The 18,178-nt window shown below is 48.5% G+C and overlaps 1 protein-coding gene across 4 annotated transcripts in view; it reads right to left on the bottom strand.

Moving 5' to 3' along the window:
- The window catches only part of UST (uronyl 2-sulfotransferase), a 318,572-nt gene extending 304,084 nt beyond the window's left edge, over positions 1-14,488 (bottom strand). For 2 of the 4 annotated variants that reach the window (XM_043592575.1, XM_043592578.1), the window contains exon 1: positions 14,084-14,488. In XM_043592575.1, coding sequence (XP_043448510.1) covers positions 14,084-14,330 — 247 coding nt within the window. In that variant the 5' untranslated portion in view covers positions 14,331-14,488. The remainder of the gene's footprint in view (positions 1-14,083) is intronic. The other 2 variants (XM_043592576.1, XM_043592577.1) reach the window with 2 other exon arrangements.
- Positions 14,489-18,178: the final 3,690 nt, after the last annotated feature.

The following is an 18,178-nucleotide window of genomic DNA, read 5'->3' as shown; positions in this document are numbered from 1 at the left end:
ACTGGCATAGACAGGCCCTTAACCAAAGAGATCGCCAGCCTCACCACAGCCAGGCACAAATAACCCCTGCTTCTACTCTCTTCCGGTAGCTTCTCACAGGCCCCTGTTCATCACTCCCTACACTGATCCTCAGCCGTTCTCTGCCCCTACACCCGAGAGCGCAGTGTTATTGGTCACATTATCTCCAGCACCTGGCACTTCTCTGGAGTTGGATGAACATTTGTTGAAGGAATGAGATGGAAGCAAGAGAGGGCAACTGCCAAGCTGAATGTGAAGGAGGGTGGGCAGGCGGAAGCAATCGGAAAACGCGTGTTCTTGGATCCTCTAAGGCTCATCGATGTGAAACTCCCATGAAGCATAAGCCTTGTGGGCAAGACTTACTCTAAAATTAATAAAAGATCACCTATCATTCCAACGACGTGGCCGGGGGAAAAATTCTGGACAAAGGGGACTGTGTTTTCAAACAGCAATGTATCATGCCGTGAAAGAAATGCAACACCAAAACAGAAGCCCTCTCGGTAACCCAAGTATGTGTGTGTATGTGTGTGTGTGTGTGTGTTTAATGTTTATTTATTTTTGAGAGAGAGACAGAGACAGAGCATGAGCAGGGAATGGGCAGAGAGAGAGGGAGACACAGAATCCGAAGCAGGCTCCAGGCTCTGAGCTGTCAGCACAGAGCTCGAGGCGGGGCTCGAACCCACGAACTGGGAGATCATGACTTGAGCTAAGTCGGTCACTTAACTAAGCCACCCAGGCACCCACCCAAACGTGTTTTAGTATGTTCTCCCTCCAAGCTAGGGCAGCACACCTATTGACATGCTACCCACACTCTCTCTCTATGCCCAAGTTCAGGTCGGAAAGACCGGCACCTCCATAACTGTGTGCATCCCACGACCCAGGCACAGAGAGAGAACTTACACACCCCTCCCCGGCCATAAGGAACAGGACAGCAAGGCACAAGAATGCTTGAATAAAGTATTTTCCAAAAGCACTGGAGAAGTCTGTGATCAAACTGCAAGCTTATGAGATTCCAGCGTTATCGCGAAATGCTAACTCTAGATACCCTCTGCCCAAGGGTAAAGGGCAATAAAAAGAGGTTTTGGATCCTGACAAACACTTCCCTCTCCCTCCCTTCGATTTCTGGGAACCTCTTCATCTCACAGCATGACTAGGAGAACATAACCACAAATACTTTAGACTCCAAAAGGCCTCGGATCTCTGCTGGGCAAGCAAACAAGAGCAGCCTTTGGAATTGGGAAAAGCATGAGCAAAGAAAATAATACGGCCTCACTCCTGTCATCTGGTGAAGCAAAATAAAGACGCCGCGCCATTTGGTTTTCATATCTGTGTGGCTTTCCAGAACGCTTTGCTCCATTTTCACGTCCGTGTCCTGGGCAGATCTTGGGAGCAGGGCTCCTGCGGAACTGTCTGGAGAGTACACGACGCGTCTCGGGAGTAACCAATGTTCACCTCACAACTGCTGCATGTAGCATCCTACTCGGAGGCGATGCCAACACTCTCCCCTGGCAGGTCTCCGGCACAGGCCCTCCTCACCTGACCTGCTCAGAGACGACCACACCGCAGCCCCCAGGCCAGTCTGGCAAGACAGGAGACACGAGCGTCCCCACACCTCGGTCACGCAGACACCTCACCTCCCCGCTCGGCCCTGCCCCAACGTCTCTGCCAACCGGCACTTTCTGTTTCCTTCCCCGCCCTGGTAAAAATAACTTCCTCTTCGGGTGTCTAAATCTGTGTGTGATTTTACACACATTCGCTGGCACGTCGCTGGATGAATTCTGACACTAAAGCAGAATGAAATCGCAAGAAATCTGCAGTCACATTTCCGTAGAACTCTATCCAGATGAGTCAGTTCCACTTGTTTTCCCAGATACTGAGAAAATACTTCCAGGCAAGGTGCTGCATCCTAAGCGCAGCGTCAGTTCCTTCTGCCCTCTGCTTCTGACGGACTCAGCAAAGCCACGGAGAGGCAGGGCGCGGGGTGCGGGCGCTGCTGTGTGTTAACTGTGTGCGGTTCGCTGGCTGCAGTTCCGAGTGGGGAGAAGGGCGTCTCAGTGAGCAGACCACCCAGCACAGATGTGGCATCAAGGCCCCAGCGAGACTTCCTTATTCAGGGCCCGAGTCGGGGCTCCCGAGAGCGCCCGCCGGGTCCACTCACCTGTCATAAGGACAGAACGGTGGAGGATGTGGCAGTCATTCTCAAAAGAGGACAGGTTGGAAGAGAGACACTTCTGATCGTGACTCCTCTCTGCAAAGCAGGCTCACAGATGGAGGGAACCGGAAGCTTCCTCAGTTCTACAGGCCAGCGAAGGGCCACAGAGGCAAAGGGGTGAAGGTGCATAGGGGAGGGAAGATCATGGAGTCTTCTCCAATTGCTTACTGGCCAGTTGTGTCTCCTCTCCTACAAGCTGCCTGCTTATATTCCTTGCCCATTTATCTCACAAAGTGTTTCTCTTCTTTATTGATTCATTGACCACTTAAAGACTGCATATTCGTCTCGTTTCCTAGAGAAACATCTGTCCCCAGTCTGGGTCTTTTGCCTCGCTTACGGGGTGCCATTGTTCCGAAGGTTCTACTTGTACAGTCGTTTTCTTCCCTTTGCTATTTGTGCTTTCTGTGCTGAAGGTGACTTCAGATGAGGAGCTAAAATAGAGTAGACATCTATTTTTCTGGACAATATTCACGTGGGGGGGGGCGGGTAAGACAATCATCTTCCTGTCTTCAGTCCTCTGAAAGATGATGCAGTCCAATGGACTATTCTGTGTAGCTCCCAGAAGAACTAGCAGAGGCAGAGTGAAGCTACCCGGAAGTAGCTCATCATACAGCAAACCACTCCCTCAGTCACTGGAGCTGTCCACAGGGCAATGGGACGTCCAGCGGCAGGGAGCCGGATGGGGGTGAGAGTCTCCTTTGAACAACACAGCTTCTTATTCCTATGTGTCTTCCTTCTTTCTTCCTATCGCATTGTTAGATTTTGAATTCTGGAAAGACATATCTTAGTCTGCTTCCTCTCTCTCTCTCTCTCTCTCTCTCTCTCTCTCTCTCTCTCTCTGCCTTCCTAGGGATATTCTGCTTCCCGCAGTTTCTGGAGCAAGGTTCTCCCACACTATTGCCTGGATAGGCTGTGGCAAACTGGTGATGATGGAGAAACATGCTGCCAATTTGAGTGAAGACAAAACAACAAACAAACAAAGCAAAACCAAAAAGACTATGATTCAGATTTTGAAAATAATGGTCAAAAACGTTTTTGTGCATTCTACTTGCCTTAGTCACTTGACTTTTACAATCTTTTAAATAAGCATTTGGTACCAAAGGAAATCGCCTTCTAATTTCAGTTGCTAGAGTGAAAGGACTTTCTTATCTCTTTCACATGATTTTAAGAGTAGACAGGCCCGTATAAAACACCAAATGCAGTGATTCTAAAGAGAAAAGCAGCAGTATCTCCTGGGGCTACACATAAAAATCACCTAGAGAATCTCTTTGAAGAACCCCAAATCCACCCCATTGTCCCAGTCCCGGCCACTGGGACACAGTCCCAGACAAACCATCAAGGCAATACGGACACACTGCTGATGATGGGGGTCGTACAAAAGAAAAACAATGGAGAATCATGGACCTAATCAAACGTCTTCATTTTAGAGGTGAGGAAACCTAAGCCTAGGAGGTTCATGTGACTTAAGAGCACCGACCACTGAACTATTTGGGGACCCTTCCAGAACCAGGTCCCATATCCCTCCCAGCAACCTGCACGGCTTTGCCTCTGCTTATTCAGCACAAAGGCATTCACGTCAAACAGCCCTCGTGTCAGAGCAGGAAGCTCTGCGCTGGAATTGCAAGGTCATGGCTTTTCCAAACAAAATTTAACTTTCTATTCAACGATGTGAATTCGCATTTGCTTTCAACTTCTCAAGGAACTGGGTGACCAGCTACGGCAGAGAGTAATGGCCTGTGGCTCTCACGTGCCCCGGCGCCCACCCAAGGCTGGGAAGGTCCTGGCAACATGAAGAAGCAGAGAGGATGGGAAACAGAGGCAAGTTCACCTGCCTCTGGGCAAAGGCATTACCCATGACTTGGGTTCATCACTCTGGCTGTGACTTCCAGTAGAAGACAAGTAGGAACCGGAGAAAAGCAAGTGACCGTACCGCTGGGCATGGTGGTTCCATCTCTCATGGGAGAAGCCCTCCTACCTGTCACAGTGTGTGCCTGGAATTCTGATTGTCTGAAAGGGCGTAGCTACAGGCCACTAGTGCCATTCTCAAAGAGCAGGCCGTCCCAGAGAGTCGGCCGTGCCACGCCCCCCCTGCACAACTGTTCTTATTTTGCGAGTGCGGGGGGAGAAAGCGTAGATAAATTCAAAACAGAGGAAAGCACACCGTGCCTAGAATGTGTTCTTCCAAGACTGTGTCTAGGAAGCAAGCAGAAGGAAGAAACTGGAAGGTTCCTGTGTGTCTAATTAACAGGGCAAGTGACTGGAACTTGCCCGCCGTTGACGAGCCCCCACGAATCGGAGGGTGAGGGTGACAAGATGAGCCACAGGAATACTAGTTTAATACTTCCGTGTTTCCTGGTTGACTGCTGCTTTCAACTGGAAACCAAGCCAGGGATGAGTCTGTATGCATCACCTGCATGGGTGTTGGTACAAGCGTGCGTCCCCAAGAATGTAGGTTTTCGTGCCGAAAGAGAGGGGAGTCTGAGAGAAGCGAAGAGAGGGGAGTCTGAGAGAAGTGATAAAGTTGACGTGTTGAATTCAAATGCCAGGCCGTGGGTCAGGTAAGTAGCCTATAAAACAGCACTTATCAATTCCGTCATACGGATCAAAACACCTGAGGTTCAGAGAAGTTAAGAAAATTGCCCAAGTTCTCCCAGCTGGTGAGTCGCACTGGGATTTACATCAAAATCTCTCTCTAGGGGGTGCCTGGGTGGCTCAGTCGGTTGAGCGTCCACTTTCTCGGCTCAGGTTATGATCTCGTGGTTTGTGGATTTGAGCCCTGCATCGGCTCTGTGCTGACAGCTCAGAGCCCGGAGACTGCTTCAGATTCTGTGTCTCCCTCTGTCTCTGCCCCTCCCCTGCTCATGCTTAGTCTCTCTCTGTCTCTCAAAGATAAATTTAAAAAATTATGAAAAAAAAAAATCTCTGCTCTAAAACCTATATTCTTTCTAATGTCTGATGCTTCTGGCTCACAAGCCTTCCATGAATATTTGCTGAATGACTGAACAAAAGAATTTGTATGTTTCAGAATACTTCCATTTTTATTTTCATCAAGACTGTGAAACTCATACTCACTGAGCTAGGAAAAAAAAAAAAAAAATCAATGGTGTTTCCAGAACTGCAATACGGCTAAATGTAAATAATTACTTAAATCACCCATCAATGAGTGAATGAAGAGTTGCTTAACCAAAGCCATGACTTCAAGGTTATTCAATACCTTTCATCAAACAAGGGTCAATGGGTTTGTGCACTGAGCCCTGATTTTATAGTTTCTCATTTTGCCATTCTAGGTTAAAATCCATTTGCTCACAATTTCAAAAACCACATCATCTTTTGGTCTCATCTCCTTAAAGACAAAAAGTCATGCTTGAAACGTACTAGCTAATTTAACACAAATCGCTATGTAAGAAAAGACACCAGCTTAGAGAGAGAAATAAACTATCTGCAGACTCCCAAAGCAACTGGTCGGGGTTCGGGAAAATGACAAGAAACAAAAAGTCTGCATTCTAGTTATATGCAGTCAAAGCTCTAGATTGACCTCAGGTATTCTTAAAAGGTGAACAATTATCCCCATGCCTGGAGGAAATCTTTACAGAACTGTATGTCATAGTGGTTTTAACATCTTTGCTTGGAACATATGCTTCAAACAGCCAGGAAGAGCCAGGCTGTAGACATCACCTGAGCTTAAGTCTTTCCTGGCACCCTTCCCCATGTTCTCTACTTAAAATAGAGACCAAACACCGCAGGATGTGGAACCCTAGTGAAGAACATTCTGCTTAGCAAATATATTGAATCAACAGATAGTTACTGAGGGCCTGTGCAGGAGGCACAGGAGAGGTGTCAAAGTAGAAATGGAAAGTACTGAATAAGCTTCCTCCTTTCAAGGAGCTTGTCCATGAACTATCACAATACAAGGCAGAATGTCACAACTTCAGACGTGATCATGAAATAATTACAGGAGTTCGGAGGTCATCACTGGAATCTGAGCTTCCTAAACCACCAGCAGAGAGGCAATAGCAGAGGCAAAGTCACATAATGAGACCAGAAAAATGAGTCAGTGGCTATCTTTGGGAAATTACAGACAACTAATAGAAACCCGGAGACAGACCAGGAGGTATAAGCATACCCTCAACACTAAGCAGCTATCTGGCTCCCCTGTGATTTTCAGTATGTGAGTGTTACAAATTATTCAAATTGAGCCTCTACCAAGCAGCATGGAACTGACTGCATCTGTCTTAAAGCTTCTCATTTTGAGAACGCCTATTTTTTAAACATACCAAAAGTGTCTAACGCTCTTACAAAACCAAGTAATATTTCTTTCTAAAGCCTGCAAGTTAATTTACCAAAGAGAAACAATTCTAGGAATTGTAAATTCTAGGAATTTAGTAAATTCCTATGTGTTTGCCTTGTATGTTACACCACAACATGAATAACAACCAAATTGCACGTGAATTCTAATTTTATGAGAATTCTCAAGATCTCCTTGGTATCCTGGTAGTAAATACCTTGTATAAGGAACATGATGTACCCAAATGTTTTCCCCTGCTGAGCTCATCAGTTCCATTCCAGTGAGCAAATACAAGACAGATACTCACATCCACTGTACTATAATCTGCTGTTCAAAACTGGCTTCACTTACATGTCACATATGAGTCACAGCAATCTCTTCAGACATCTGTAATATGGATAAATGCTGGCTATCCAAGAATTTACATACGTGAGAACTAAATGCAGACAACCAAAGGGATTCCTATTCAAAGTAATCCATACCTCATCACTGCAAACAAGACCCCCAGGATTCTTTTGAAGAGATCCTTGCTTCCGTTCACTGTTAGGAATGTATTTAGATTTCATTCTATATGCAGACACTGTAATTAGCACTTTGAAAGTGACTAAAAATGAAACTTTCTTGCTCCTTGAGAAGGTGCACACCTATTACACAGAGAACAATACGCCACAGTATTGTGTTTCAGCCAGCACCACCTTTTGCAACTTCAAAACAAATAGCAAAATCATACATCTGATAAGGGTCTAGATTCCAGAATATGTAAAGAACTCTTAAACCCCAAAAACAAAAACACAACCAGGTTCAAAAATGTGTGAAGGATGTGAAGAGACATTTTTTTCCAAAGAAGCCACACAAATGGCCAACCAGCTCACGAAAAGATGTTCGTCGTCACTAGTCATTAGGGAAATGCAAAACAAAACCACAATAAAATACACTTCGCATGCACTAGGATGCCTACAATCAAAACAATGGAAAGGAGGGGCGCCTGGGTGGCACAGTCGGTTAAGCGTCCGACTTCAGCCAGGTCACGATCTTGCGGTCCGTGAGTTCGAGCCCTGCGTCAGGCTCTGGGCTGATGGCTCGGAGCCTGGAGCCTGTTTCCGATTCTGTGTCTCCCTCTCTCTCTGCCCCTCCCCTGTTCATGCTCTGCCTCTCTCTGTCCCAAAAATAAATAAAAAACGTTGAGAAAAAAATTAAAAAAAAAAAAAAAAACAATGGAAAGGAACAAGTGTTGGTGAGGATGTAGAGAAACTGGAACTCTCGTACATTGCTGGCGGGGATGGCCACCAGTGCAGCCACTGTGCAAAACAGCTTGGCAGTTCTGTAATAAGTTAAACACAGAATTACCATATGACCCAGCAGTCTGCTTCTGAGTACGTACCCAAAGGAACGGCAAGTAGGTATTAAAACAGAGACGGCACGCAAGAGTTCGTAGAAGTGCTATGCACAACAGCCGCGAGATAGAAACAACCCCAACATCCATCAACACCTGAATGAATAAACAAAAACGTGCTATATCCACTGGCATATTATTCAGCCATAAAAAGGAAGGGAGCATGATGCATGCTACAACATGAATGAGTCATGAAAACAATATGCCAAGTGAAAGTAGCCAATCACAAAAGACCACGTGTTATATGGCTCCATTTCTAGGAGATGTCCGGAATAGGCAAATCTACAGAGACAGAATGTAGATTACTGGTGACTTAGGGCTGAGGAGATGGCGGAGGGAGGGGACATCCAAAGGGTAGATAGGGTTTCTCTTTGCGCTCTAAAATCAACTAGAACAATGGCTGTATTTGTCTATGAATATACTGAAAACTACCAAACTACTAAACACTTTAAATGTGTGGCTTGTATGGTTTCTGAATTATATCCCGATAAAGCGGTCTTAAAAACTTAATAGCAATAGTGAAAGGTGCTTCAGGGGCGCCTGGGTGGCGCAGTCGGTTAAGCGTCCGACTTCAGCCAGGTCACGATCTCGCGGTCCGTGAGTTCGAGCCCCGCGTCGGGCTCTGGGTTGATGGCTCAGAGCCTGGAGCCTGTTTCCGATTCTGTGTCTCCCTCTCTCTCTGCCCCTCCCCCGTTCATGCTCTGTCTCTCTCTGTTCCAAAAATAAATAAACGTTGAAAAAAAAAATTTAAAAAAAAAAAAAAAAAAGAAAGGTGCTTCATTTGGAATTTTCTTGCCCAAGAGTTGCTACAGTTTTTTGATTTCTGCAAATCAGAGTTTTGGGTGAAACAGTAGTGTTTGTGTCCCCAGGTCTAATACATAAAAGGGTTTACGGCCATCACTGCTTAAAGTTGAGTTTCTCTAAATAAAAATCAATACAGGTAAGACGAAATTTCCCTGCGGTCAAGTGTTCCCATCTTTCAAAACCAAAAACAAAACCCAAAAGAGCAAATGATAACTCGTAACAATTCAAGCGGCCAGGATCTGTCAGACAAGATGCCTTTTCATTGTCCATCACTGCTCCCCTTCAGGACAGCTGCAAGGCAAGAGACAGTGTCTGCTCCTAGAGCTTCCTCGGGGGAAGCAAAAGATACTATCTCTTTCGGGACCCCAACAGCTTGACCACTTTCATTCTGGCTTCTCAAATACAAAGCCAACTAGTGTTTTAAACCTGGGTTGATGACAGGGAATTTAAGGAAAGACAGTATCCAGATAATACATATTTATATGTGCTTTCAAACAATTCATACTGAGACTAGTCTACAGCAAAAATAGTTTACAAAGCAGAATGCCTTTCACCATTCATGTGCTGTGTTTACTGACCAGTCTGCCATTGCTGAATTCCATTTTCTGTCCTTCTTCTAATACAGTGCTACTGTGTCCCCAACCAACCCCATAAAACACATTTGCAGCTATGAACAAGAATGCCATTTTGGTTTTTTTTTGTCAACAATCTCTATTGATAACATTATATCTAATGCATTCATTTCCTAGATTGCTGTCTGGGGCCCAAACTATATTTAAACCATGCTTGATGTGCAGAAGACAAATTAAATTTGACTTGTAAGGTTTAAAGAAATGATTTTGTAACGGACCAGGACCTCTATTTTGACATTTTCCTTTAAATTCATTTAAACTTAGAGAATTTCAAATGCAACACAGTTCCATCTTTTTCTCTGTCGTCTTTTGACTTGAAATTGCCATCCTCGTATATAATATATATAAAGATTGGCAACTCTGGAAACTGAAATAGAAGTGGTACGTCCCCATTTAAAGTAGTACAACGTAAAAATGGAAAGGAAAGCATGTCAATTTGAGATCGACCCAACAAATTTAGTTCCCATAAAGGCTAAATCACATATCCAAGGCTTGATGATAAATCATTAGAGTTTGCCAGTTGTAGAAGATCTGTAGTAAGCCAGATCTTATTCAGTTTACATCAGTGTAACGAGTGTTATCCCAAGATTCTGATATTTCCACAGCTCATAAGTAATGAGGCTACTGGCAGTGGCTGTATCATAACCTAATTTCTGGGGGGGGGGGGGAGATCTTATGTGATTTTTATTTGTTTTCCATAGCAAATCAAAGTCTGAATGCTGCTTCAAAACACAAAAATGCATTTCACTGAATTGGAAGGACTATGGTAGCCAAGTTCAGGCACAGCCTTTTGCTAAATCCATCCATTTACCCCACTGTATGCTCGTGTTCTCCCTCTACCCATTTCAAGAAAGAAAATACCAAGGCCACAGTTATTCCTGCATGATCCACCCCCCTAACTTACTTTCCTTTTTGCAAATGTGTTGCAGCAGAAAGTACCTTTCAGGAGAACATACTCTGCCCGTTCCCAAAACAGACCAGAAAGAACTGTTCCACTGGCTTCTGTGGGAAGAGAAAGCATCATCGCTGCCTCCTTTCCCTTTCTTCCCCCACTATTCCTTCTGGTTACCAGCTCCGCCCATTCCATCCATCTCCTAGCCTCAGAGAGTCTAAAGCCAGCTGGAGCTGTGGCTGTTGGCTGGTCTTTCCCTTGAAACAATGAGGCTTAAGCAGCAAAGCAGATGCATTTTTCAAAGTCGAAATGTAAAAGATGAAACCACGCACATCACCTTTAAAATACTCGGTAAATCTCCTCTCTTTCATTTCCGGTCTTTCGCTCAACTATATAGGAGGCTTTCTGAAAGTAGAGCTGTATTCCGGAACGATGGTTCTCGAACTTCAGCCTGCATCAGAGTCACCTGGAAGACTTGCTAAAGTACAGAGTGCTGGGCCCTCCGCCCAGACTCTTTCATTCAATTGGTCCGGAATGAGCCCTGAGCATCTGCATTTGTAACAAGGTTCCAGGTGATGCCGATGCTGCAGATCCGGGGCCACACACGCAAAGCTTCTAGCGTGGTCAAAGAACAAATCGCTAAAGGAAGGCAAAAGATCGGGGATTTAAGATTCTAATCCCCATCACCTCCAGTTGTGTGGGTCTGCTAAAGCTGAGTTCCGTGGCACACGGGGATTAACACGGGAAGGTGGAGCTAAGAGCAGACCAGCTGCTTGACTTACTTCCCTTCCCTGCTGGCCCCTGAAGATGTTCAGAACAAAAGTAGCAAGAAAAGGAAAGCGAAATTATGCAAATAAGTATGATTGTGTTCAGCCAGTCTGCTCTTGAGATCTGCACTTGCCTCCTGGCTGATTGGAGAGCTGCGCAGTGGGCGCCCGAATCAGACGGAGTTGGGTTCAGGTCTTGCCTACTGGCTGTGCGTCCTTCAGCAAGTCAGTGAATCCGTGTTCTCATTCCTGCCACATCAAAAATGGGAATAACAACCGAACCCACCTGTAGCATTGCTATGTGCATACAATTTCATTCTGCATGTGCACTGACGGGACCAGACACAATCAATGTTAGCTTTAATCGTGAATGGTCATATCTCCTGGCTCTACTGGGAGAACATTCAATAGGTTCAATGTTGTAAGACCTATTCGATACAGTAGGTTCAGTTATTAATGCCAATAAATAGCAAGTAGAGACTCTGTGTCAGACGTATAATGGCACACAAGTATATTAAAATAACACCCTGGCAACAATTTTTGCTAAAATGTTATTCTGATTTGGAAAATTTTCACTTTATCTGGACTTATATTTAAGGAAAACACTGGCCTCCAAAATTGGCTAACTCAGGAAATTGAGAGGATATGTTGACTAACCACAAATTTTGTTTTGACAGACACTAAAATAATAGAATGGACGAAACAAGGGGAAAGTATTCTGCAGATACCTTGGCCTTATATTATTAAGGGTATATTTTAGACCCTCTTAAAGACCACAAGCCCACTCTTCCCCCAAATCATTATATTTATGTAACAAACAACAGGGAACAAATTTGGCCAAGGTATCCTATTTTCAGTTCACGGAAGTGATGTCATTTTTTTTTAACCCATCATGTCAGTCAGAAACTTCCTGATGAGTTACTAACAGGAGCGATGTTCAACCGATCAGTCCTTCCCAGTTCCGGAGTGAAGTCACCCTTCTACCAACGGAGCCCCCAAATTTATCAGGCCTCATCTTTTGAAATATATGATGAAAGCGTTCAATTCTGGGCACAACACACTTTGGGCTCAATTTTCAAAAGGTTAACGTGCCAGACGTCACAGTTTCTTGATTTTACCCCCTGGGATTGCCTCTGTTCTTTCCTCCACTCGGGTTTTCCTGTCCCCAAGAAGGGTATCAGAACCACAACATCTTAGGAGCTGGGTGGAGGTCTGAGATACAACCTAGTCCAGCCCGGAACTCTATTAATGAAAAATCCTGAGGCCCATGAAGTTTGAGCGCCCTCCCTAAAGCCAACTGCTTTGAGGGCACTAAACACAGATGTCTTCCTTCTCCATGCACTGTATTTTCCCTGCCCCACCGGCCTCCACATTTTGCTTAAAGGGAATTTCAACAAAGTATTCGTTATCAGATTTTACAGACCCCTAAGCTTCAAAACCACTTCCCAGTGCCAGTTAACAGGGATTATTGTTGATGGTTTAAAAGAAAAAAAAAAAAAAAAGTTACCTTCCTAGCACTAGCAGGTGTCTGAGGCCCTGTGAAGTCTCCATGAGACTCCAAAATGCAGAACTCAGGGAAAAAAGAGATTTGACTCCTTAATAAAAGTGCGTTATTACCCCCAATCTTCTTAGAAGCCTGATGCTGAGGATTGTTATTTGCAAATCTGCTCGGACAATGTTTTCCTTTAATTTTCCCTAAAGCATCTTACAAAACCAGAGTTCTCCCAAGTTTCTACCGAAACAGGAGCGTACCTTTTAAAATCTGTGCTTCTCTGCGTGGAAAGGGCATGCTTGTTATCTGCGTTTCTATTTCAAAACGCTTCAACCCATCTGTCACTTTGCTGAGGTGGTTCCTGTCCTTCGAAAACGGCCTGCTATCCAGACCTGTGGCTTCCGCGACTCAGGGACTCTTGAGGGAAGTGTGGAGGCTTCCAGCCCCCTGGAGTCTTTGGCCCGATACGGCCCAGCGCTCCAGAGGCTTCCCTTTGCGCACCCGCTCGCGCCAGGCAGATGCCGGAGGTTGGCCGGGTGGCTCAGGTTCATCACCTCGGACGCGGGCAGGGAGCTGGCGCCTCCCCAGCCTCTCCCCCCGCCCCCGCAAAAGCTCTCCGGACCGCGCGGGCAGGGGCGGGGGGTGGAGATTCGGCCCCTCCCGATAGGGGCGCGCGCCAGCCGCGGAGCCGGGACCCGGGCGTGCGCTCGCGCGGCTCTGGCACCGCTCTCCCCGCGCCCGCACCGAGCGGCGGGTCACGCCCTCTCTCTGCGGCCGCTCTCTCCTCTCGCCGCACAACCCTTTCCTCACCTCTGCTAAAAACGGGCGGCCTCGCTCCTAAGACACCCAGCGCAAGGCAACCCTCCCCCCCCCCCCCAAAAAAAAAGTTCTGACTTGAGACGCACGCAGCGCCGAAGAGAGTCGGGTCACAGCAGGCGACACTGCCGGCCAGGCTGACCCGGGCCCTCGAACAGCCCCGGATCCCCGGACGCAGCCCCTCCCCGCGTCCTCCTCGCCGCCGCCGAAGGACAAGCCAGCCCAGAGTCAGCACGGGGGCCCGAAAACTGCCCCTAGGTCACGGAGGCCGGCGGGCAGGAGAGGGACTCGCGGGGCAGAACTGGCAGAACCGAGCGGGGAGGGGAGCTAACTCCCCCCCCCCCCACTCCCCCGAAGTGCTCACGAGACAGGACTACGGTCACCGACAATGCCACGGGGTGGGGGGAGGGGGACTGTGCCTTCCCCTCGCCGCTCCCCACACCTCCAGGCCACAAAACACACACTCGTACACACCCACAAACACACACGCCCGCACTCCGCCCCGGACCCGGGGACAGAGGCGGGGAAGGTATGCGGCGCCCCGCCCGGGGTACCTGCCCGGCCCGCCGCCTCCGGGCGGACGGACGGGCGGACGGCCGCACGCACGGACGCGCGGGAGGGAGCCGGCACCCGGACGTCCCACCTGGGGAGCCTCGGGGCGCCCGCGGGCGGTCGCAACGCCACAAGTCCCCGGCGCGCCCCTGTCCCCCACCCCCTCCCCCGCACAAGTTCGCGCGGCCGCCGCCGCCCTCGCCCGGCCCCCCTTCCTTACCCAAATACTGCCGCAGGTCGAGCAGGAAGCGAGGGGGTCCCCCGCTGAGCTGATAGAAGAGGGAGCCCAGGCAGAAGACCAGCAGGGTGGCCATGCAGAAGCCGTAGTCCCGGAGCGAGAAGCGCAGGAAAGGCAGCAGGGGGACCCGGCGCTTCCAGCTGCCCAGGCCCGGAGGGGCGCCCCCCAGAGGGGTCCCATGGGGCCAGGGATCCGCGCCGCCGCCGGGATGCTGCTGCTTCTTCTTCATCGCCTGCTCCGCCGCCTCGCACAGCCTGCCCGTGCCAGGAAAAGGTCACCCATCCGCCTGCGAGGAGGAGAGCCCGGCCGGCCGGCTGCACATGGGCAGGGCCGCGCCGAGGGCAGCCCGGGTGGGGGCGGGGAGGGGCCGAAGTTGCCGGGCTCAGGAGACTTTCCTCGGCATGGTCCCCGCCGCCGCGGCCCGAGCGGCCGAGGTGCCCGGCCCCGGCTCGGCCCGCGCCCGCGCCCGCGCCCGCTAGCGCCCCCGCGCCCCGCGCCCCGCCGCGCCTCGGGCTCGCTCGCGGCCGCCGGGGCTCGCCTCCAGCGCCAGCGTGGACCCCCCGGCTTTGTGTCTGTCGGTCTCGGCGTGTTTTGTCCCGGTTCAGACTCCTCTAAAAGACGGCAGGGAGGAACGGGAGGCGGACACCGTCGCCTCGCTCCACCTCCTTGACAGGGGTTTTCCTTCTTCTCCTCCCCTTTCCCTCTCCGGCTCTCCGCGGCCCTCTCTCCTCCCTCTTCCCTCCCTCTCGGCGCTCGGGTCTCCGGGTTTCTCTCGGGTGTCACGTTACTGCCTCTGACCGGGGAGCGGGGCGGGGGGCGGCGATTATTCGCCACGAGGAAGAAAGTTTCTGGGTGTTTTTCTCCTTCCCCCTTTCTCTACAGTCTGGCCTCAGTTTCTGCGCCACCAGCGACCTCTGGGGGGCCCCGCTGACTTCCCTCTCTTGTAAACAGTCACCGGCAGGAAGAAGCACGACTTCTTCTACTATATGTGGTTTTGTTTTTTTTTTTTTTTTTTCATTTCAGGAACTCGATTCTCCTTCTGCATCCCGAGCTGCCTACAAAAGGCCAGTTAAAAAAAAAAAAAAAGGTACTTGGGTATGTGTTCGAGACTTGACAGAGATGGTCCAAGAGCAAGTGGTGTGAATTATAATTCGACATGACCCCTGGGGCCAGGCTCCTCGCTCCGACTCCTGGTAGAGAAAGGAAAGAGGACGCTTTCCCCTTGCTCACAGAGCCCCTCATCCACGTAGCGCCCAGAGAGGCAAGGCGGCGGTACAGGGCGGACTCCGGGAGGTCCTTCCTCTAGCCTATAAGGCGGGGAAGGGTCCTTAGGTACCCACTTCATCGCCGCCTCCCTCCCTTCCTTGGGAAGTTTCTGGACCTGAAAGAGAACCTCCCAAGGTAGAAAAGACCGCATCCAACACCGATCTGGTGATGGGGGTGGGCGATGCACGAAAAGGGCTGCTCTCATCAGCCACACTTGCAGCAAGAATCATTTACTGCTGGAGACGAGCTGTACCACTTGAGGCTCAAGGGACTTGCCCAGGACACAGAGCTTCTAGGAGTCCGGTCGGGAGCTGCACTGAAGTCTGTCTGACTCTCCAGCTCACTGTACTAACCACTGCCCTGCACTGTCTCCCAGCCCGGGCCCTTTTCTCTTAATCTGCACAGTGATTGGAGGAAGAGATAAAACTCACTCAGCCCAGGCCACCTTGAGAAACGATGCCCTGGGTTTTTGGTGCCTCTCACTGCAACATTCCAGTAGCAGCCAGCCAGTTGCAAGAAAGAATCAGGAGCCAGGGACCCCTATGATTCTAAGACCGTTTTCCCGAAAACCTTTTTAAAGGTGGGTATCTGAAAACTGTTCTATGGACAATAAGAGGATCCTGAGGTCAGGAACTTATAATTTAAGAATAATACGATTTAACCATAATCCATGCGTACCTCTCATTCCTGATTTGAAATGGGTGAAGAAGACACCCAGATCTTAAGCTGGAGAGAGTTATGGATGAGGCGGGTAGTGTCACACATGCACACACACAAATTCTACCTCCCAGTGCTCTGCCCTAGCCCACCTTGTCAGGGATCGGAAGGCTGCTTTGGGGTCCAAAAGGAAGTCCCTTTGTTCTGTCACCGAAAATCCTACGCTGCTCGTGGTTTGTTTCACATTTATTCTATGAATCAGAGATTTATTTGGATTAATATGCACATTTGAGATATGTGAATGCCCCTGAGAGAATTAAGGCAATCAGTCATTGCCCATTAATGCGAATTACTTTAAACACCACACTGAGTAGCCCAGAATAGGCGCCCAATTAATAATTTTTTAGTCAGTGAAGAGGGACTGAGGGTTGGAAGAGCAAAGCAGTGTTGATAACGTTTCAGAGACCACCTCTGACAAATCGGACCTGTGCCTGCAGCCTGATCCCGTAATATGACGGTTTTTCATTAGATGTAAGATACTGTGCAAGGTTCTGCGGGCTCGCAAGGCCCAGAAACTTCTCTCACAGAATGGGTTGGGAAACCTTCCAATTCTTTCCCCTCGACAAAGAAATCTGAGCAAGAATGAGGTTATAACGGGGAAATGAAGCAGGCAGGAAGGAAATAAACATCTGTAAAAGTAAGTAAATATGGGAATAAGAGGTTTGTTTTTTTTTTTTTCCACTTGGGAAAAAGTTTTGAGGCAAGCACAAGGAGGCAAGGGCCCAGCTTAGAAGAAACAAGCTGTGACATGAAGAATTTCAGAAAGAAAAAACAGGTCAGTTTTTAAAAGGTTGCATTAACAGACTAATCGTCTTTAAAAAAAACTCAGGAAGGGGAAAAAAAAATCAAGGTACAAAGAAGTTGTACGTGGGGAAAAAAAAAATGCCTTGCATTTTCACCTAACAAACACTTAGATTTGGGGGTAAAATTTTGCTCTGTGAAGTCTTGTAAATGTCCCATCCAAAAAACAAACAAACAAACTTTTAATCTCAAGTACTTACACTGATGAATGGTATCTTTATTCAAACCGGTTAATAAATCAACTAATTATGGGAATTTGTGAACAATTTTTATGAATATACTTTGTTTGGGGCACCTGGGTGGCTCAGTCGGTTAAGCGTCCGACTTCAGCTCAGGTCACGATCTCGCGGTCTGTGAGTTCGAGCCCCGCATCGGGCTCTGAGCTGATGGCTCAGAGCCTGGAGCCTGCTTCCGATTCTGTGTCTCCCTCTCTCTCTGCCCCTCCCCCGTTCATGCTCTGTCTCTCTCTGTCTCAAAAATAAATAAATGTTAAAAAAAAAATTTAACATACTTTGTTTAACACCTCGAGTGTCTTGGGCTTCTTCATCCCTTTTCTCATCAGTGACTTTTCCTCTCTCTCATCGGAGCCCCTCATTTTCAGCAGGAGCCTCTCTGACCATCAGCAGCTGCCCTGCTTGGTTCCCCAAATGTCCACACTCCAGCAATTTTTTCAGCCTTTTCAAGAACCCTCAACTTTTCAATCCGTCACTCGTCTTGTGTGTTCGCTTGCCCCTTTCCCCAATTTAGACACCTGATCCATCGTTGTGATCCCTGTCTTGCGGGGTCACCCCTGCGCCCCCTGGTTCCTTTCATTTTATATGCTATGGACTCATCTGGCAAAACCCTGCGAAGCCCGGCAGTGCCACTAGATTGGGCCGCAGGACGACGCACAGTGTTGCTGACTGCTTCACTTTATGTTGGCCCAAATGACCAGCAGGGCCCGCCCGTTGCTGCCCAACAATCCCTTGCTCTAACGTGACTGCTTCTGTCTCTCTCTCTTCTCCCATCTGCACCTTGTATCTCTATTCCTTCAGTCTCAGCTGATGACTTGGCCTCATACTTTGTTGAGAAAATGGGAGCATTGGATAGGAACTCCTTCATTTCTCCACCAGTCTACACCCCACGCGCCCACCTTCCTTCCTGTTTCTCTGTGTCCCTCCCTGCTTCAAGCAAGGCCAACTTGCCACTAGCCTGGACTCTTGATTCTGCCCAAACCGAAAATCTCGCTCTCTCGCTAGCCTTCTGCATCTCTGCAATTAATGGTGCTACCAAGATGCTTGGAGCAAAACCTAG

This window comes from Prionailurus bengalensis, chromosome B2 (assembly GCF_016509475.1).
Source record: "Prionailurus bengalensis isolate Pbe53 chromosome B2, Fcat_Pben_1.1_paternal_pri, whole genome shotgun sequence".
Lineage (NCBI taxonomy): Eukaryota > Metazoa > Chordata > Mammalia > Carnivora > Felidae > Prionailurus > Prionailurus bengalensis.
Note: the sequence above shows the minus strand (reverse complement) of the source record. Positions and strands in the feature narration are given on the sequence as shown.